This window comes from Accipiter gentilis, chromosome 11, assembly GCF_929443795.1.
Source record: "Accipiter gentilis chromosome 11, bAccGen1.1, whole genome shotgun sequence".
In the NCBI taxonomy this organism is placed as follows: Eukaryota; Metazoa; Chordata; class Aves; order Accipitriformes; family Accipitridae; genus Astur; species Astur gentilis.
This window is the reverse complement of record NC_064890.1, coordinates 26,654,488-26,676,971: the sequence shown is the minus strand read 5'-3', so window position 1 is coordinate 26,676,971 and position 22,484 is coordinate 26,654,488. Positions and strand designations below refer to the sequence as shown.

The following is a 22,484-nucleotide window of genomic DNA, read 5'->3' as shown; positions in this document are numbered from 1 at the left end:
CCCTCCCCGAAACACCGCTAACTCCGGAGGCGCTGCCGGCGGAGGGGCTGGACCGCGCCATCCCGGCCCCGCAGAGACACGCACACGCACACACACACACACCACACACGCACACGGGCGCTCCCCGCCTGCCCTGCCGCCGCCGGAGGCCCCTTTGTTCCGCCGGCGGAGCGATGCCCTCCTCGCCCCCCCCCCCTCTCCGCCGCCGCCCGCCCCTGCGCCCCTAAGCCCGCGGGCGGCGGCGGCGGCGGCGGCGCGGCAGGGCGGCATGGCCCGCCCGCCGCGGGGGAGGCAGCGGGAAGCCCCCCCCCCCCTCGTCGTCCCCCCCCCACCTCGCCCCCGGCCGCGCCAGGGCCTCGCCGTCGCCCGCAGCCCCGCGGCAGGGGCAGGGGCAGCGGCCGCAGCCGCAGCCGCGCCTGCCGGCAGCCCCGCGCCGCAGGATCCGCGCCCCGCAAGGACGTGCTCCGCCGAGTTGCCAGGCGCGATTACGTTGGGGTTTTGTGGTGGTTTTTTTTTTTTTTTTTTTTTTTTTTCTTCCCCCCACCCACCCCTTGAACTTGTTGCTCGGCGCTCGGCGGTGGCGGAGGGGGGGGTGGGGGTGGGGGAAAGCCTTATTATCGATGTCCCTTTGGATGCGATCAAGCTTTCTCAGGAGCAACTATACTTCCCCGCCGTTCCCGGCGGGGCGCGGAGATCTAGCGGCAGAACGCGCATTTCCAAAAGTCTCTATGCAACTGAGCGCTCTCGCCAGACTTTCACAGGTAGGTGCCGCAGGCCGGGCACGTCCGGAGGGATGCGAGAGCGGAGCCGAGGGGAAGGGGCGAGAGGAAGGAGGCGGGAGGCGGGGAGGGGGGGACACGACACACACACACACGGGGACGGGGACGAGCCACCGCCGCCGGCCGAGCAGCTGCGGCCCCCCGCCCGGCCCGGCCACCCCCCCCGCCGCCGGGAAGCCCCTGCCCCGCCGCCGCTCCCCCGGCTCGGCCCGCCGCCGCCCGCCCGGCCGCTCCCGTGCCTCCCACCTTCCGCGGCTGCCTCCGAAGCCCCCCCCCCCCCCCGCTCCTACCCCCGCCGCGGCCAGCGCCGGCCCCGCTCCCCTGGCTCCGGATCGGCCCCTCGCTGCGCGCCCCCGACGCCCCGTCCCGGGGACGCTCCCCTCCGCCCGCTCCCCTTCCCTGGGGCGCTCCCGGCGCCCCTTCCCCCCTCCCCCCGCGCCCCTCTGCCCTTCAGCGCGTTTCCTACGCGGAAAACTTGCCTTAAAGTTTAACGCTGCCGCCCGGAGCTCCTCCCCCTGCCCCGCCGGCTCCCGCCGGCCCTCAGCCGGGGTCGGGAGGAGCCCCCGGGCCGGCGATCAAGGTCAGCGAGCGGATTCGTCCCGCTGCCGCTCCGGGGCTGCGGCTGGGGAGGTGGGGGGCGGCCCGGCCGGCCCATCCCCTCCGCCCCAGCACGGCGAACCGGCGGCGGCGGCGGCGCCGGGCGGCCCCGCTGCAGCCCGCCCGGGGAGGGCTCTGCTGGCGGCCGCGGCCCGGCTCCGGCAGCGGGCGGGGAGCGGAGCGGAGCGGAGCAGGAGGAGGAGGAAGAGGAGGAGGAGGAGGAGGAGGAGGAGGAGGAGGAGGAGGAGGAGGAGGGGCGGGGGCAGCGGCTGCATCGCGCGTGGAAGAAAATCCCCTTCCAGGTGGCTGCATCGCGGCATCGGAGCTACTAGCCGGCTCCGGGGGTTCGTGCTTTGTGGACCGTTGCTTCCATCCAGGGGCCTCGCACGGACCTCGTCGCCAAAGGATCTGGCTGCTAGAGTAGCTGCTTTGAATACGGTGATTTCCAAGTGCCCTGATTTATTGCCCTGACTGGCTACGCAGACCCTGGAAAGGATATTCTGGCATGAAAAAGGGGCGGAAACAAAAAGGAAGCAGAAAGATTTTCGGTTAATACTGAAAATCACAACAATGTTCAGAAATTCCCTTGCCTCGAAAATGTGTGAGCATTTGTATTTTTCTTTTCCCTCTCTGTTTTAGTGGCTGGACCAGAACCGTCTCTAGATTGACTCCCTTAGCTGTAGTAGGCGTTCGGGACCATGGCAGCAGGAGTAGCGGCTTGGTTACCCTTTGCCAGGGCAGCGGCCATAGGATGGATGCCAGTGGCCACAGGTCCCATGCCAGCCGCTCCGCGGCAGGAGAGGAAGCGAAGCCAGGACTCTCTGATTGTGCTGAATGTGAGTGGCATCCAGTTCCAGACGTGGCTGGACACCTTGGAGCGCTACCCCGACACTCTGTTGGGCAGTTCGGAGCGGGACTTCTTCTACCACCCTGAGACGCAGCAGTACTTTTTTGACCGGGACCCTGACATCTTCCGCCACATTCTCAACTTCTACCGTACCGGAAAGCTTCATTATCCCCGCCAGGAGTGCATCTCGGCTTATGACGAGGAGCTGGCCTTCTTTGGCATCATCCCTGAGATCATTGGCGACTGCTGTTACGAGGAGTACAAGGATCGCCGGCGCGAGAATGCCGAGCGCCTGCAGGATGACGCCGACCAGGATCATGCAGCTGAGAGCTCCCTGCCCTCGATGACGGCTCGGCAGAGGATGTGGCGGGCCTTTGAAAACCCACACACCAGTACACTGGCTCTGGTCTTCTACTATGTCACTGGTTTCTTCATCGCCGTCTCTGTTATTGCCAACGTGGTGGAGACAGTGCCCTGCGGGGTAAGCCCGGGTCGCATCAAAGAGCTGCCCTGTGGAGAGCGCTACGCCGTGGCTTTCTTTTGTCTGGATACTGCCTGTGTCATGATCTTCACCGTTGAATATCTCCTACGTCTGCTGGCGGCCCCTAGTCGCTACAAATTCGTGCGCAGTGTCATGAGTATCATTGATGTGGTCGCCATCATGCCCTATTACATTGGCCTGGTGATGACAGATAACGAGGATGTCAGTGGGGCTTTTGTGACATTACGAGTCTTTCGCGTCTTCAGGATCTTTAAGTTTTCCCGCCACTCACAGGGGCTGCGCATCCTGGGCTACACGCTGAAAAGTTGTGCCTCGGAGTTAGGCTTCCTCCTCTTCTCACTCACGATGGCCATCATCATCTTTGCCACTGTCATGTACTATGCAGAGAAAGGTTCATCAGCCAGCAAGTTCACCAGCATCCCTGCAGCCTTCTGGTACACCATTGTCACCATGACAACACTGGGGTAAGTGCAGCTGGTGTTTGGTTACAGCCAACATTTCAACAAGTGCATTGGCACGAATGGAAAATACGCAATTTAAAAAAAATGTGGGTAGAAAAAAATGCGAGGGTAAGTTTTTGTTACAGAACTTTGTGAATACCACTAGCCACTTCTTTCTAAATGTTTTACACGTGCAAGTGAGTTAAAAGGGTTGCTGAAGTTAAAATAACCCAAACCCCAAACCTGCAGATAAACTGAAAAAGCAAACAACAAAACAAAACAAATCCTGCAACTGTTTAGGTTCTTTGCAGTTTTCTCTGGCTTTTTACTTGGTTTGGGATAGTGAAATTGGAATATTTTACGAGTATCTGTGAGTTATTAGTGGATTTTTAACAGAGTAATGCGGTTGCTGACAGGACTTGTTACGGTGTTGCTAAAGTAGTGATAATTACCAGGATAACCCAATGAGAGCTTTTAATTTGATCGTGCATTAAAGTATGTGGATCTGCCATTTTGTCTGAAGTGATGTATTGATGTCGACTTGGGTACTGAGTTCCGTATTACAAAGCGATTTGTTTTCACGAAAATAAAACAGGTAGAGATACCTTAATCATCACTACAGTTATTCCCGGTGTTACTTAAGACACTGCATAAATTTCACTTGATGTACATGGACCTGTAACTTGTAAATGACAAGTGTGAAGCTACACTGACCGGCGACACGCCCTGGGAAATGATCTGAGGAAGTATGAGACAGATGACAGATCAAGCATATGTCTTAAAACATAATTCTAATGGCAACATAAAATCTTACAGAGAATTAGGAGTTAAAAAATGCCATTGCTGACATTAGACTCTAATGCAGTTTAGTGGAAAGATGGGAGATAATATTATTTTGTAAAGTCTCCGATACCAGAGTCGTAGTGTATCAGCTGATTCTGTGCACCAAGTTGTAAAATGCTTTTGTCCGTAATTATAACAGGGATTTAGCAGGTTGACTAATTTGAGAAGACAATTTTTTGCCCCGGTCTTGATTTCGAGCTGCAGAGTGTCAACTATGAAACTGACAATTCCTTAGAAACTGTCTAGTTATTTAATAATTACAGATGTGAAAAGAAAAACTTTTCACTGTCATGAAGACAAAGCCCATCATCTTATTAGTCATTTTGCCACATGTTGTTGGGACTGTTGAGATTTATGAAACATGTATAACTTTTAAATTTAACAAAATGAAAGCGCATTATTAAGCTATTGCAAAAAAGTCGATTTATTATGTGCAATTGTAATTTAGCTGGGAAATGCACATGCAAAATATTGAAAAAGATAAAGGGACTGTCTTATGCCACCATTTTTTATACAGGGCTTTTATCTTCAGCGTGATATAACAAATGAAGATAAATATAGTGCATTGTAAATATTTCATACTACTTGTAAGGGCAAGTTATGCTAAAAAGGAGTGACAAGAGCTTTGGGGATTTTAATCTGCTCTTTAGGTTCCTGGCTTTTTTTTGGTTTTCATTTTCTTCTGGTAGTGACAAACCGAAGGGACAAGTTAACAGAAGGAACAAGTTATACCTGCTAACTAGTTCCATAGTCCTGTACTTTCTGATGCTGATACTTTTTGCCACATATTTCTAATTACAACTGTGATGATTTCAACGAAGTAGGTCTTAAGAATTTACTAATATTTAGAATGTATAATCTTATTATAAAAGAGCAGGAGCTGGACTGTGGTTTTTTGTAATGAGAGTGGTTGTGGGTAAGTTGTCGCCGTTCCGGCCAGTGTGGGCAGTACTTGTCCATGGTACTGAACAGAATTTTGTCTGCAGTTTTACGGCCAGTTTGCAATTGATTGTGATGGGGGTATGGTATCTCTTTGGCGTTGATATGACTCGTTTGTTTCTGTCACAAAACCAGTGAATATTACTCTATAGCTCCAGGTTTTGAGGTACTGTTCTGAGTAAAATCTTCGAAAGTCCTGATGAGATTTGAACATAATTAAAAATCTCTTTGAATAGAGCCTAAGAACCTATTTTCAAATACACAGCCGTACAATCTGTAGGTCCTGAGGGGAGGGAAAAGGATTAAAAAGAATACACTCATGCTTGACTCCTTTTTGGAGGTAGTTTGCGCAGAGAAAGTTTTGAGCGGGTTGTACAGAGATCCAAAGTTTCACCCTCAGAAGTTCAGATGTGATTATAAGTTCAGATATGACAGACGTCACACATTTCTGGGAAATCATTGATCGGTGCATTAGCTAGATGATGTCCTTTTAATAACGTCATGATAACCATATAAAGATTATGTTTAAATGTTAAACGTATATGAATAATTTAAATAGAATTAACATAACAAAAGCTTTGCACTCTTTTTATAGTTGATTGAATAATTACACTAAAAAGAGGGAAACTACAAGGAAAAGTAGCAAGGGCCACTGAAAGCTGATTGTAATTCATACTGCTGCCTTTGCTCTGTGCTAAAGCTTCTTGTCCCTTTACTAATACGGAACTCCCATTCATTTTTAATTTTAGTTTTAGCTGAACTAGGGCTATATAAATGGACTTTATATGAACAACTTTTTTCTTTTAGCAACAAAGCTAGATTAAATCTGTATGTTTTAAATGACAGTAGCACACAGCAGGTTATGTGATTTATTACAAAAATACATGAAACCTAATACCAAATAATAGATTAACCTAAAGTTGAGGGTTTGAGTCTTGGTGTCATTCTCATATTTTGCTAGATAGCAAGGGTATTGAGTAAGCGACCTTTGCAATTTGGGGAGTTATTATCTTGGAAGCAGAGCTATATTTCTCAGTTCTGCATGATTGCTGAGCAATTAAAGTGTCTTTAAAAAACATAGATTACATTTTCCTCTGCAGAGTGCCAGTGACTTCAAATATTACTACATTTTAGCCTCCAAGGATATCCCAGCTATTAATTGTTCTTGACTGCTCAACTCAAGTAGTTCATAGTTGTACATAGAGGTGTTATATGAAAGAAATGAAAGAAAGGGAAGAAAGGAGGAAAGAAAGAGAGAAAGTGTCAGAAAGAGATAAAGGCTGGAAAAGAGAGAGAGGAGAGAGAGAGAAAGATGACTCTAGAATAACAGCATGGACTCTGCCAGAAACTGAGCTGTCTGATTTAATATTTCAAATTAGTGTTTTATCAGTATCAATTGCAGCAAAAGCAAAAGTAAAGTAGGGAAAAGGGAAAAGAAGGGGCAAGAGAATAAAATTGAAAGAGGTCACAAAGCGGTTTGTGGAGAATCAAGATAACAACAAAAAACATAGACGTTACAGGCATAACGGTCAAGAAACAGGGTACTATATAACCTGACAGAGAAAAAAAACCTCAGGGCTATTGAATTGGGACTGGCAGACTTCCTTGGGGGCTTGCAAACACCTACACCTATAATGACACAGTTATGTCACTTTCTGCTCTCACCTTATAACATATGATAATCTAATAACTTTCCTTCTGCCCTGTCAGTAGCCAGCAAATGAGCTGGAATAACTGGTAAGGTTCTGATGGTGTAAGGGTAATGTTTGTTCCCAAATCAGGCAGATCTATAGTGTAGTTTATGTTTTATAAAGATACTATACTTTAAATAAGGAACACAGTGCTCTTCTGTGACTAGTTCTAAAGCAATCTCACTGCTATATTAAACTTCTATATTTATAGGCTTTAATTGGGTAGCTTTGTCAAGTCATACAATGCTTTTGTAGATGAGCGGAATGCTTTATGAAGGGAAGCTTAAACGCAAAACTATTCATCTGTTTGTTTTGACTGTATTAACTAGAGGTGTGTCTTCCAGAAAATACAAAGCAACTATTCATTATTTGTTGATATAGCCCATAATATCTGAGGAATCCCATCTAAGATATATGAAATCCCCTGACGACTTTATAATCAAACAGGTGACTAGATGTGACGACAGAAAGCCTCAAACAGTGAACAGGGGAATAGGGCGATGGATTTCATTTTCCTGCACATTCTGTTCTCTCCCATCTTCACTCTTTTTCCTTTCTTATGGTATCCCTATGGGTATATTCCGTCTATTTGTTTTCTTCACTTTTCTTTCAAACTACTGCTTTCCAGAGTCTTCCTCTTTGGGGATTTGTCTCCTGGCTTGGCACCTTTCCTCCCTTGTTAAGACAAGCTTAACATTCATATTAAGACTCTTCTGGCTTTATTTTTTCTGTTTCTTCGTTCCAGATTCCTCATTCATCCTTCACCACTAGATCAAATCTTTCATTCATCATCATTGTCGTTCATTTGACCTGAACTTTCCTCATAACAGGTTTTTTTCCTGACCTTTGTTTGATAGATTTTTTCCTTAAGAGCATCATAAAATTTCCACAGCATCACTTTTTTCCCAAATGCCACACACATTATTTTGTTTTCCTTTTCTAACCTTTGTGAGTGCCTTTAGTTTCTTATGGTCTCTGTGTGCTAATTTGAAAACATCTGTCTCTTCAGAACTTGTATTAAAAAAATTGAGTTCCATAAAATCTGACAAGAGAGCACAAAATCAGAAATCTTTGTTTTGTGAACAATTTCATTAAAAGTTTGGAAATACCTTTATGATGAGTATTACAAAGGTAAAGATTTGCAAAGTTGGAATATTTCTGTATCTCATACCTACATATTGGCACATTCATTCATTCATTTTGTGTTTGGTATTTTTAAGCCTGTTTCAAATAGCTTTTTTTTTTTTTTTTTATTTTTGTATTCTTGTATATAACCTAGTGGATTTTCTATTTTACAAATGTGTTTGATGTCTCAATCTATTTTCTCTTCTCAGCAGAGACATTTAGCCTGAATAGTTAGAATACTGTACAACAGAGGAGGGACAAAGTGTAGTGTAATCACCTTCAAAGCACATTACTAGATATTCAAAAAGGGCTCCAGGGAGAACTTGAAATACTGAAAAGTAAGGTCATTTTGATGGCAGTGAAAAAAATTATTTGTTCTCTAATAAAAAGATTACTCAAACTGTATTGGGCTGTTGTTGGCTTGACAGGGAACAGGAGTCATTATATTCTTATTTAGTTGCACTGGGGACCAGCTTTTCTGTTTAAAAAAATCCTGAAGATCTCTTAGAGGAACAGGAGTTAGCTTACTTCACTTATTTTTCTTGAGCATGAATTTGCTTACTTCAGTTATGAAGACCATGAAGGTGATGCTTGACAGAAAGATCTTTCTGCTCAGAATCTAATTTATTTGCTCCTTTGGTGGAAACAGATGGAATTTTTTTCCTTGTTATTGTGAGTCAAGAATAAGAACAATGAGATTGGTGGGGGCCAGGATGTAGCAAAGAAATATGCTGACTCAGGATAGCAGAACAAATCGACTCAGACAGTAATTATGACTGGTGCCTGATCTATTAATTATGGCCTATCATTCAACTAATCCTCAGTGAATATTGTGTTTTTAGTAAAATCCTTAAGTGATCAAACCCAAGAAGTTCAAACTGAGTGATGACAATCTGTACTTGACTCACATCATTGTGCCTCTGTCTAAGAAAAATTTGCAATATAAAAGACATATAAATCTATGACTACAGTATTAGAAATAGTGCTACTGTGCAAAAAAAAAAAAAAAATAAATCTGGAAATGGAAACTGTATTTCAGAACATGGGAACTTATAAATACCGCAGAAATAAAATGATTATCCAAAATAAGTCGAGAACATCTTGCAAATTCAGGGTGACAATTAACTTCTCAGACATTTGAAAGAAGTCTAATGAACTACTCCTATTACTTGATTTTTACGCCATTATAGCCCACTGGCAGCAGTTCATAATTTGGGTAAGATGATGAGAGGAGAATCTGGTTCAGCAGGGGTTAAGTGGATAGGTTGTTCAAAAGAGGGAATATAAATTAGAAATGCAGAAACAAAGTTTAGATTCAGCCTTATCAGGTTTCATCAGTTACCTGACAACAGAGCTGACAGAGTGATGGAAAAGATTCTGTATATTTCTGTACCTGTCATTTATTGGGCAATAGATGAGAGCACAGATTTTTGTGCAAGACACAGTCTTTAAAACATTTTTTTTCTGCATTACTCATGCAGTGGAGGAAAGGTTTTTAAAGTCATAGGCAGTGCTTTGAAATGATAGCATTGATGATACCTTTCCTGGAACAACAGTAGTTACCGTGCTTGGACTTTGACCCCTATCACAATTAGTAGCCTAAATTCTACCATTATTTCTTAAGTATTTTTTGCTGAAGCGTGTGATTTTGATCTTCCTGTGTCTCTGGTAATATTTTATAATCCCGTTAAGTGAAAAAGCTGTGGGTTTTATTTTGACAAGAAAAAACCCCAACATTTTCACCAAAGTACACAAAGAAATTTGCATTATTTCCACAGCATAGACTTAAATAAATGTGAATTGTGATGAAATACAAAATAGCGCTTTTGACGAGAGCACATGATGTGCAACAGGTGTAAGTGTTCTGTAGAAAAATACTGGATACAAATATTTACTCAGGTATCCGGTGTATGGAGGCTCCGATTTAAACGTGAGCACATATGAAGATCATGTGACCAACACATCACTCCTAGAATATTTTTGCTTCATTAAAAAATAAAGTGATAATCCAACAAGATTCAGCTCTATTATAATTCAAATGAGACTGCACTCTTTTTCTCACACCAGTGTAGACACACCTTATGCATTATTAGAAGGCATATCTTAATGTGCCCCGTGAGCAGTACAGAGTTCCTACTACCATCAGTTCCGATTCTAGCAGTTAAGTGCATTTACAAAAGCTAACAAAACATTAAAAGACTGCTATCTGTATAAATATTGAAGCTACAAAGGTATTATTCATCTAAACAATCGTGTTATTTGTGTATTTAGAAAAACAGTTTCCTTTCTTACATGGCACTGTGCAGCTTCGTCCCCTACTTGTCTGCAGGTCTCCATCCTGAAGGTGAGCGTTTGGAGCCACTGTGTAAAGGTACTTAATTAGGGCTTGATCCCGCACTGTTAGAGAAAATGGGAGGTTGCCTAAAAACCTACAAAAATGTTATTAATATGAACAAAGTCTTAATTTGCATATTTCAAGTATTCAGGAGCAGTATTTTGCATTTCGTCCCCAGTTTCTCCGTTTCATCCGTGTTGCTGGTTGCTTTGATCTGGTTGGCTTAAGGGTGAAGTCTTACAGCCACGGCGGTCCCCTGGGTTTATTAGTTTATAGGAGCCAAACACTGCGAGGAACATTTTTAAAGGCGTTTAGGTATCTGGAGATGCAGATAGGCACCCAGCTTGAATTCTCAGAAGAGGCTTAGGTGCTTAGAAACACAAAGGAGAAGAGTTGGAAGCAAGCAAGCTGGGAAACTAGGTGCCTAGTCACCTTGGAAAACATAGTCTTATGTGCACAAGAATAACTGCTAGGGTGAGTGGAGTACTGGACTGAGACTCTGGGTGTGTCCTACCCCTATCAAAACTAAATGGATCTTACAAGGGTTCAGGTCTTGTTAAAATACAGTATGCCCTACATTCACGTAGCACTGTAGAAGGAGATAGAGTGTTTTCTGTATGGTATTCTTAGGAAAGAGGAATAAGTAATTCAAGGGAAAAAAAAGGGTAGTATGACTGAGAGAGTAATGCAAGGCGTCCAAGGGAAAGTACGCTTTTTGTTCCTAATATTCTGTCTCTGTGTTTTTCAAATCAACAGTTCCGCGTGAAAAGATATGTAAGAAATGTGAGTTATGGCACGCAGATATTGTTAAATTAATGAAAACGTTTTTAGAAACTGGTTGCAAAATTACAAAACAGTGCCAGGTAGGAGATTCCATTTTTTCAAAGAAACATCCAACCTGAGGATTTATGGGTTTCAGTATGTCTCACATTTTAGCTTATATGCAGTAAATTTATTAAAATGCTGCTGTGTGTTAAGAAAAGGTAAACCATAAGTCTCAATTTTGACCACAGCAAATCCATCCCCTTCTCTGATGTGCTGGCAAATATTTTTCTTTTGTCTCTATTTGATTTTTTTTTATGGATATTGTTTGTAGACTTAAGTGGGAGGTTTGAGAAGTGCTTTGCCTGCATTTGCTGTTCCTTTTTTTGCAGTAATATGAGCTATGTAAGCACGGCCTATAGCTCTGCTAGTTGATTTTTACCTTAATCTGTGTTCCTAAATGAAACATGTTTAAAACATTTCTCTTATTTTTCCTGATTCTTTGTAGAAAAAGTTATTTTCTTGAGGTAACCATCTTGTATCGCAGTTCTTTCTCTTTGAGGAGACATTGCAATTTGTGAGTTAACTCTTAACCAGACGGTGCCTAGCTCAGCTTTGTACCAACTAACACTTGCACTAAAGCTTCAGGTCAAAAATTAACACGTGAAGCAGACCTCCCAATATTAAGAGCACCTGTATAATTTTTTCAAAATATGATGTAATATAACATAGTATGAACATTAAAACAAAAATGTTCTAAAATCTGTATCTGCGTAAATAAATTTGGCTGTCTGAAGACTCAGTTTCCTTACATAGATAAAACTTCTTTTGCTATAACAGACGATATAAACGTCTAGGAATTTATTTAATTAATCTGAGTACTTTGGTAAATTAAAATAAAGTAAGTATATTCCACTACAGTTTTAAATCACCTTGGATAAAAAACTAACTGTGAAACTCTATAAAGGTACTTGTAATGATCTAATTTTATGATAACACATTAACATGCTTTGATTAATGATTGTTTTGGAAAAAAAATACTTTGAGGCCAAACCCCAACTTTCTTCAAATATGTATCCAGAGACATGGGGTTTTTTGCATTGTACTGGCAGATTCTCAAAATATTTTGGCTGATACACAGGGAACAGTCTTTCAAGTTATCACTTGCAAGCTTGGCCATCCAGGCATTCCTTGTAAATGGCTGAGAGTCAGACTGTGGGGTTGTGAAGGACATAATTTAACACTGTGTAATAGCTCACAGTCTGAAAGTGTCTGCTGCATCCTTAACTCATTGCTTCTTTCAGTATGATGAACCAAAAGCGTTTTCTGTATGACAGCGTATGTAACGTGAGTGGGATCCTTAACTTTTCATTGTTGTTGCTGTTCATCTCCCCCTTTTTTTTACAACTCAAAAGAGGAATTTTATTACTGTGTTAGTGGCCTTACTTTCAGTTTCTGCAACTTTCATCTCTCCCACTTGCAGCCAGTTAACAATTCCCTGAGCATCCTTATCAGCTATGGACAGCAACTACTGCACTGTGCAGGGTTGCTTAGGAACAAAATTGATGCTCTTTGACACGGTGGATTATAGCTGCAACATGCTGGTCCCCAAACTCTCCTGCTTCCCACAGGGGAATGAAAAGCAGGGAGGCTGAAGATACTTTGACTGTGAAGAGGGTATATACTTTTTTGTTTCAAGATATCTAATCACTTAATTGTTGGTCAATAGCAGGTTAAGAATTGTGGCCTTTCTATTGAAAGCACAGCCGTACCGAAAAGTCTTTAGTAACAACTCTTTTTAACAGCAACTTTGTAATTTAAATACCACGGTATCTTTTGTCACTTACGGAATTGAGAATTTTTAGCTTTTCTAAGCTTTTTGGCGGGCTTCGGTTATTGATGCATTTGTTTACATCGGTTGATCAAATCCGTGTTGAGACATGGATATCAAGGACTAGGGATAGGCAGAACTAGACAAACGGTATACACACCTACTCTCATACACCTAATGAGAGCCAGGTAAGTTACAGGTGCAGCCATTTCTTGTGTTTATTTGATATGTATTTATAGAAAAGGAAACTTGGAATATTCGCATTGTAAACTCTACAGTGATTGAGACTTTAGGTAGTATTTACCTTTTCGGCACCTGAATGGAAAACCTCAAAGAGTACAAATTGAAGCTTCCCCACAGACAGATAGTTTAGAGTAAATCTATCTGCAGACTGGCTTAATGATTTGACGAGCTCAGTATTAGTTATTTTCCAAGTGAAAGGGAAGCTCAGGTTTTATCTGATTTGCTTGTGAACACAGTAATCATAGGTTGTTAATCTGTGTCAAAAAGTGGTGAGTTTTAGAGGTAAATATTATAAAGGAAGTGCCTTACAAAAACCCGTGTAATACCTGATACATACACGATCCTTCTCGGACCATGTGCTACTTCTGGCACCTCTCTCCCTTCACCCCGTGTCAGTCAGGTCATTGCAGAAATGGTAGCTGCTGAAAGACTGCAACCCTTATGATTCATTTCACCTACGGTTTCTTTCCTTCCAAGGCCCGAACTTTTGAAATTGAATGCATTAAATCATTCATGGGAAAAGCAATGTTGCTAGTCGTGCTGGTGAGCCCTTCGGCGTAGTTCAGCCTCTTGCCGTACCGGCAGAACCGCCACAGCCTCTCTGCTCCGCTGGGGCCGGGCATACAGCTGCAGACCACCGCTGATGCTGACTAGTCCTGTCTGGCACACGCGACCACTGCTTTCCAAACACAGACAACTTTGTGCGGCGGTGCGCACGTGTAAGATAAAAACCTAGTTGTGGGAGGGGGAGATGGGAACGAGTTTTGTTTCTGGTCTCTAGGAGAAGAGAGGAAAGAGTGCCTGCAGTGAGCCATCCCAATCCCTTTGGATGCAGCTGCCTTCTGGCCACTGTCTGCCCCGAACCCGCTTCACACCATGAGTACAGCACGGTGTCTGTCAGGCGGTGATCCACGGAGTAGATTTACAGTGGGTTTCGCCATGCGGTAGGAAAGAGGTTGTGGGGCTTGCAACACTTTTCCAGAAGGTTTGTAAGCTTTCCGTATTTCTCTATGTAGCCACCACATTTAGCGTGCGCTGTTTGCTATGTCTTCGCAAACAAATTAAATAAATGCAGAGAAAAGGGCTAGATGATGTGGAATACTGGACGGGACAATGGTTTGAAGTATGGATTTGGATCCACATAGGTGGATTTGAAAGATACTCATATCAAAAGGCTGAAAACAGGTTAGTTCATCTCTTTAGTGTCAGTGGTGTATCTTCTGCCTTAATATACCTTCTGATAAGTATTTTCCAGCTCACTAGCTACACTCAGAAACCCCTTTGGTTTCAAAGCAAACAAATCCAAATACAGCAGAAAGGTTTCCTTAAATAAGCCTTTCATGTTGTCTGTATACAGTTCTTTTCCCAGTGCCTATGTTTGTGTGGAAGGATGTAGATATAGAATTTATAGATGGTGTCTTTGTTATGTGGGTTTTTAAAGGAGACAATCAGGACATACAACTCTCTTAAAGGAGGCCAGTAGGACATCCCTTTTTTAAAGGAAACAATCAGGACATACTGTTCAACGGAATTATTATGAAAGAATCTGGAGGTGGAATTCAAACTTATTTCTCTGCCAGTTGCTTACCATGTCTGGGAGGTATTCATAAGCCTTAACCTACTCCTCCAAAAGTTAAATCCTTCTGAACTAGTCATCCTTGTCTCACTTAGGAGGTAATGAAGAGACGCAGGCATCTGGAGGTGCTCATTCCTCTGCACTGAGTATAAATGAAATTTATTATGATTAGCACAGACTTCAATATTTAAATACCAAGTGAAATGGATGAAATAAATCCCAACCTCTGTGTCTACGTGGTTTGGTCAAGTCTCCTTGTTCCCAGTTACATAACTCTGAAAGGCCCATAACGTATTCCTTTCAAAGATCATAGCAGAGTACGTGCCTGGGATTTGATGGCAATTCCCACCTTATCAAAAAGGCAATGTGTCTGTAAACTCAGTATATTCTTGTTTTGTAACCCTCGAGGCCACTTCAGTGCTTTTGCCAATTTTTTTGCCTTTTCCGAACAACACACAAAAAAATTAAATTTGGGGGAAAAAAGGGGGGGAGGGGAGCTTTAATGTTTCTGCTGGTTTAGAATAAGCTTCTAGAAAACTGAAAGAAACATTTAAGTAAGTATCCACTGTAATTTTCTGCAGGAAAGAAGTCATTCTTCAAATAGCAATGCTTTTGAATTAAGATATGGAGAGCTTGAAAACCTGAACTTCAAAGGGTTGTAAACTATTCCTGTTCTTTCGAACGGGAAACTTAAAGATTGATTCACATGTTGGTAACTGTTTCACCACTGTCCATTTTTAAAGTGCCCAAATGGAGAAGTGTCAGGCCTATTCCCCCATGCCGTTATTTTAGTGTCTTCCAGTAGGTGTCATAGCTCTAGGATGCAGTTAGGCATTGCCAATGCATAGCTCTGGAGCAGACTGAAAATCTTAGAGACACACTAAAATAAATTTCAGCGGGACACTCTCCTCATTGCAGTATTCATTTTCAATTTAGAAATTACCACTTTCTTTAAAGCTGCCTCCAGACTGGAGCACTGCAGAAGCTCGAGAGCCACGAGAGAGGACTATGGTCAAAACTGCTTCAGAGTTTCTCTCTCTCTCATTTACCTTCTGAACTTTGTTCACCTCTCTACAAATCATACCAATCTCTCTGGTGAGGAAATTCTGTAATTTGGTATGAAATCCTGTTATCAACAATGATTTGGTTTAACTCATATTAGTTTGTCTTCATATTCTGCTTTTCCAGAGCAGCAAATCTCAAATTTGCCAGCTAGTACAGTTTTATACTAGTGTGAAATAACCACATTTCCTTCAGTATGTTTCCCTTTTGTGTAAGATTTCATGAAATTATGTTCCTTTATGAATCAAATGGTATATTAAGCTTTTGTGTGTGTGTGTGTGTGTGTGTGGGAAGAGATGAATAAACTGCAGAAGAAATAATATTTCCTCTTTTTTTCCTTCAACTGGGCAGCTTTATCATAAACTTCCAAGCAAGTTCTAAAGCAAAAGTGCCATCCTGCACCACTGCACCACAACAGAAAGTTTGGTTGTCCTTTGAGGTGCGACAGTGGTTATTTCATAATTTGGGGAAATTAATTTTGATTTAATTATATTTAACAAAATAGTGCTCCTCCCATTTGCTGTTCAAGTAAATGCTTTTTACAAGCTTGAAGAGTGATGATGTTGAAGGGAGGGAATGTAGGCTCTTTCTTAAGCTTCTTGATTAATTCCAGGTTCTCCTTGGAACAAGTCCTTGTATGAAGACAAGTTTATTTTCATACTTCTGAGACTTGAAGTGATATTTTTAATATGCCAACCAATTTTCCACTGTCTTACGAATTGAGAACAGCGACCCACGCAACAAGTCGGCAAAGAAATTGTTTACCTAACTAGATTGCTAGAGAGAAATAGATGAAGACAGTGTTAGAAATCTGAATTGCTAGTCCTTCAAGAGAGCAGCCTGATAGGGACTGGTGTTTTGCGTCGAGGTGGGGTGGGGGGATGCAAGGTGAGAAAGAAGCGGTGCAGGATTCTTTCTAGGTTTCAACAAGAAAGGCCCAACACCAAACGGCTTAATAAAATAGACGTTTTAATAAGATAGGGTAAAAGAGGAATATAGACAGTTGGTAAGTGGTATGTCCCTTCAGATGCTGGGAACCATGCATTCATGGAGCAGTAGATGGCTTTTCCCACAGCACGCTGCACAGACCCCGTCCATGGAGAGGTGATCCTCCTTCTTGGTCCTTTGTGCCATTATATATTTTTTTATGATAAACCAACTCTATTCATAAAGGATGCTCTCACGAGAACATCTTGCCGCACTTTTAGATGAAGGCAAGGCCACACAGGGGGCGTAATCACCAGTGCTGAGCTGCCTGCAGGCTCCTCTGTTACAACGATCTGGTCAGGTTTATGCTGCGGACAAGGTATTTGTGCAGCACGCGTCAGCCTGACGGCCGGGGTGGACGTGCAGCACAGGCTTGCTACGCTTACCCAGTTTCACTGTTACGTGGCTCACTAGCTCTTCCATGTACTGTGGTCTGCCAGTCAGGTTCACTACAACAGGTTTGTGGTGCGAGGTAGAAGAGCAATATCCCTGTTCACAAGTTTTCATTGCTATAGCGTACCTACTGGTTCTGTTTACCGAGTTCGATCAGAGAATTCTAAAAAGCGACAAGAACTTTTGCAGTCAGACTAAGGTAACATCAAGATAAGGTGGAATATGTTCAATTAAATATCTAGAACTTTTTCCAAAAGAAACTTCATATTTCTTCTAGAAGTTCCACAATAAAACATCAAGAGCTCTTGCCATGTAAGGTAATAGAAAATCTATTCAGGAATCTTTGAACTTTTTTTTCTAAAGTGAGACTTCAATAAAAGCAAAATGTAGTTGGAAAATATAATTTATGAATTTCCCATTTCCAAAGATCTATGAATGAAAACCACTTACTCTTTATTCATTTGTGTTTAGAAATGTAGAACAAAAATTTGAAATGAAATGACACATTTGGATTGTTTGATCTGAATTGCTTTTGGGATTTCAGTTCAAAGCAATTTTGACTTTGCATCCTTATGTGGAATGGGGAATATTTTTAAGAAACAGTGTGATGAGAGAACAATTTCATCTTGCAATGAAAGGCCACGTTCTGGCCATTACTGTTCCATTCTTTTCTGACTGAAAAAAACAATTAGAAAAATTAATGGCAAAATATCCACCAATGCATATCAAATACAAAAGATAAAACATCTGCCTTGGGAATTCCTTAAGCTGCAGACTTCTGAAAGCTGAGAAGGTGTAACTGGGGAAGTATCACTGTTTTCTTGCCTTGCTTGTGTCCTACCCATGTCATTTGCTTCTGGCCACTCTGGTGTTGGGCTAGATGGGTCCTTCATCTCGCCCTCTCATGTTCTCAGTTAATGGAAATGACTTAACTGTGGGTTGGATCAGGCTTAGATGAGGGAGATAAACTGGTTTATACTTTTTTCCTAAAGTCTTTTAAAGACGCACGGGCAATGGATAAAAGATAGCTCTTCTTAAGTACCAAAGGTTCAGAGGGTCCAGGAATATCACAGAGCTTGAAAACTGTGCAAACAGGAAAACAGCTGCTTTAAACTCACAGTTATTTCTTACATCTCTATTTTGTTCAGCTATTTATATAATCAAAGGTCGTAATCTACAAGGTGATGAGAACTTATGTCAGCTTCAAAACACTTAAACTTAATAAGCATTTCAATGGAAGATGAATAAATGCTGCAGCACCTGGGAGTGCCGAATGCCTTGCAGGATTTAGTGCTCTTCACTTGATCCAAAGCCCGTGGAAATCAATTAGAGACTTGGATTTGACCTGAGAGGACTTTGCATCAAGCTCCTGCATGAACAACTCTAGCACGATATTGACCAGGACAACAATTATTTATTTGAATTATCTCAAACTCGAAGGATTTAAACCAAACTCCACGGCAGTGCAACAGGGATTCCTGCAATTCATGTATTGCTATAAGTACCTTATGCAGAGATAGGGTGAAAAAAGCAAAACGTAGAGTTTAGTTCTATTTATTGAAGCGTAGTTTCACCATCAGAAAAACAGTAAGATAATAGGGTCCAGCTTCTTATGTAACAGGTTTATTCTGTCTGTGGTTCATCAAGAGGAAACTCTTTATGGGAAGTAAATAATACAACATCTCCTTTGGTAACATGGAGGTTGAGTCATACATGGGCTTCCTCCCTCCCTGAGTATTTCACAGAAATTGGTCATAATCAACCCTGGAGTAGGGAGTTTGCTCAGAGTTTTTTACAGCTAAAAGGGGAACAGGTTGGCATATTTTTTTCCTTAGCTTACCAAAGTCTTGTTAACTCACAGAAACTTTCAGGCAACCTTGAAAGGATGTCACACATTAATAGCATCAGAGAACATGACAGCCAGAGCCTGATGTAACTAATTTTGGACTGGTATAACAGCGCTATTTAGAGCAATAAATGTTTTATCTGTTGGTTGATCTGTTTACTAAAATAGTCGGTGAAAAATGTGCCATATATTATGCCTCCTCATTATCCTGCTGGTATAAAAGACTTTTAAACTGATAGTTCTGCCTATACTTTGGGATTGTCCTGCTTAACTATGTAACGATAAGGTCATATATGAAATGGGCATAAAGAAGAAACACTCAGTTCCCTAACAAGAATCTGTCAAACAATCAGTTAAAATGAACGGCTGGCTAAGACCCACGCGTATCAACAGCACAATGATTATTATGTGCACTTCTATACTTGCTTGCCTTTCCACATTAAAATCCATCACTCCCAGTGAGAAGGCCCACACTTTCTTAGGTTCCTCCCATACATGATGACCATTAGCAAAATGATTTGTTTAATGAAAACCAAATAAACTTGCAGTTAATTTTTTTTCTGATGTAAGACATGAATGCTAACACTGAAAATCCTGGAAGAAGGACTGAGAGAGAGAGTAGATTTTATTCTTAGGTTTTATTCCATTTCAGAGCACACTGCAGGTTTGTTGGCATGGATGCACTGCATGAGTGACTTTATGCATATTCACTACTGTTTCTTGGAAGGAAATAGCTTATTAAACAGTAATCATATAGCATGTATAAATGAGTTTTGTGGATAAACACATATCTTTATCCTCATTGCCTGAGATGGGTTGTTGGCTAAAAAGTTTTTCTGGTGGCATTTACTCTTCCAGGAATTTTACCAATCTTCTGTCTGGTTTCCTTTTCCGCCTGAGAAATTTCTTTTGCCTTATCTCATATATAAATAATGCTGATTTTTCTCTGTTCCTCCTAAATCACTTAGTTGAAGAAAAAACGAACAGAATTCAGGAGTGTCTAAATATGAGCCTAGGTGAGATGCTCCAATATATGTGTCTACTTTTAGGTGAGCTAAATCACTCTGTAGACTCATTGACTGCAATGGCTGCCATGGGAGCTTCAACACTACTCACATGCAAACACCTACATGCACACACCAAAAGTGTCTTCACTTTGCACTTGAATCCCATTCCAGGACAGCAAAATGAACTGACCATGATGTCAGAGCTATGAATTCCTTTCTCCACCCCCCCCCCCCCGCCCTTCAGATTTGGGGTTCTGTTCTGTGTAATGATTTAATGCAGTTTAATGGTTCCTTAGTCCATTTTAAAGCTTCTTTCCCAAAGATGTTTTTTCCTAAAGGCATTGTCCACCGAGAGTGACAGCATCTCTCTCAGGAGAAAGGACACAGAATATATTGAATAGGTCACCTGAGAAAAAATTGTGTACCCATATTGTCTTGAGATTAAAGAGCCCTGGGTAAATATTTTTCTGCTAATTGAATAGAAAGAGGGAAAACATACAAAATTCACAGCATTTAAATCTTCTGTCCTTGATAGTGCATTTAATAAACAGTGGAAAACACAGCTGAAATGATATTCTAAGATATAAAATATTACTAGAAGAAAAAATATGGAGAGGAATATTATGGAACTGTACTACAAACTAGTAAAATGGAATGAGAGAACATACAGCAAATGACACTAAAGAAATATACATAGTGAACTTTATGTCTTAGGATAAAAAAAGCCACCAGAAACTACAGGGGAAACAATACTTACTGTATTTGAAAAATATTGGTAAATATTTTGTCTTTCTACATGTAGAAGTAATTTCATGCTAGTTTCTTTTCATTTGTGACAGTCTTATTGATCTAATACAAAAGAGAAACATTTTTCACCTGTGCATTTTTTTTCTAAGCAGCAATATAGATAAATGGGTGGAAAAGTTAATTATTTCTACCAGCATTTGGGTTTGGAGGCAAAGCCCACAGGAGCTAACAGAAAGGCTTTCATTTTCTTCAGCAGGCTTTAGATCCGGATTCTAGTTATGCCTTACAGAATATAATCTAACATTTCTATGTCATTAGTTCATAACTTTAAAAGGACTCGTTCCAATGGGGACTGGAGCGTTGGGTTTTTCCCACATGAAATCCAAAGTAAAAGTTTTGACCTGCTTTCTTTATCAGAAAAGCAACTGTCTTATGATAGACTGATGGAAAAGTTAATGAAAGCTGAAAACACTGCTAGATTTTTTTTTTATTTTTTTTTTTTTTAAGTGTTAAATGTGTTATGGAAAGGTTTACTTACTTTATGTAATCCACTCCAAAATGTGTGTCTCAGCCGTCAGATTGGAACATATCAATGTGTAAAAAATGCAATTACTCTTCAGGGCTGAGGCAAACTCTAATAGTTAGATGCTGTGCAAGCTTCTGAGACTAGACACCGTGACGATTTTGTAGGCATCTCATTAACGAATTGTAGTGCTGCAGCATGCTCTGCTTTACTTATTTATTGAAGAGATAATGGGAAATAACTGGTTTCTTTGTGAAGTCATAAATAATATGACAGAAGGATATTAAATGCACTGAGATGTGACAGAAAAGCTAAAAACTTGTGGGGTTTAGTATTTTATGGTGCCAGTTCTCTTTTACCAGTACATGTAAAACCAACAGATATGTTTTAGCTATTTTTGTGAACAATTATCAATTTAGTGTGCTAGCTACTGAAATGTGGGTGTCTTAAACCATAAACAGTATCCCAGTTTTGCTGTTTTGCAGTAACATTCAGAAGTTACTGAAGAATAAATCTTTTTTCTTCTTTGGTTTGTTTCTTTAGGTCTTTTTCCATTTTTGTTTTATACAGAGATAGTCTTCTCTGTTTTTAGATTCCCAATATGAAATACTGGTTCTAAGAAATATGAACATTTCTGACATTCATTCTGTGCATCCTTTGTTCTCAGTGGGAGTCCTGTCCTGAAACTGCGTGCAAATGTACACACAAGGTCCGCTGTGGCTTCTGAGTACTTCGCACACTTGATTAAAAGAAAAGCTAGCTTTTTCCCCCTCTGTGTTTATGTGTGTGTGTGTGTCTGAACTAAAGAGAGAAAAATGTGTTTTATTCTGGAGTTCAGACAAAGCACCGAGATCCAGACTGAGGTAGCACTGTCCTCTCCTGTCTTCATTCCTGTTCCCTTCACTAAGGGATTTATCGTGCAGAGTATCGCAAATTTCCTCAGAGACTGGTGATTAAAGAAGCAGCAATCTCTTGGTTAGTCTTGGAAATGTTTCTGACCATCATGACCCCCAAATTCTTTACCCTCGGTTTGACTCAACATTTAGAATGAAGCTAGTATAGAAGACAGAGCTCCACAGCGATGCAGCCGGTTCTGCTTAGGTTTCTATACCCTGTCCCTCTTCACGGTACCCAAGCACCTATATTGTAAACATGCTTCTACAAGTTGAACAAATTAGTTTTCCTTCAGCAATAGGAGCTCCTTCAGGGTTGGTAGTTTAGACATTGTTGCAAGAGGCAAGTGTTGAGGTCACAAATGTGTGGATCTCAGCCACTATGGCAGTGTGAATTTTGTCTGTGCAAAACATTTTATGACTTTATAGCATCCATTACCACATCATCTAAAGACTAAGCTCGTCTTCTGAACCGTGACCTTTTTATTAGAGGAGTTCCAAGCTTTTTCGGATGGG

The 22,484-nt window shown here is 41.6% G+C and overlaps 1 protein-coding gene across 2 annotated transcripts in view; it reads left to right on the top strand.

Moving 5' to 3' along the window:
• The window catches only part of KCND2 (potassium voltage-gated channel subfamily D member 2), a 279,711-nt gene that overhangs the window by 312 nt on the left and 256,915 nt on the right, over positions 1–22,484 (top strand). The window contains exons 2-3 of one of the 2 annotated variants that reach the window (XM_049814413.1): positions 644–761; positions 2,016–3,189. In XM_049814413.1, coding sequence (XP_049670370.1) covers positions 2,075–3,189 — 1,115 coding nt within the window. In that variant the 5' untranslated portion in view covers positions 644–761; positions 2,016–2,074. The remainder of the gene's footprint in view (positions 1–643; positions 762–2,015; positions 3,190–22,484) is intronic. The other variant, XM_049814415.1, reaches the window with a different exon arrangement.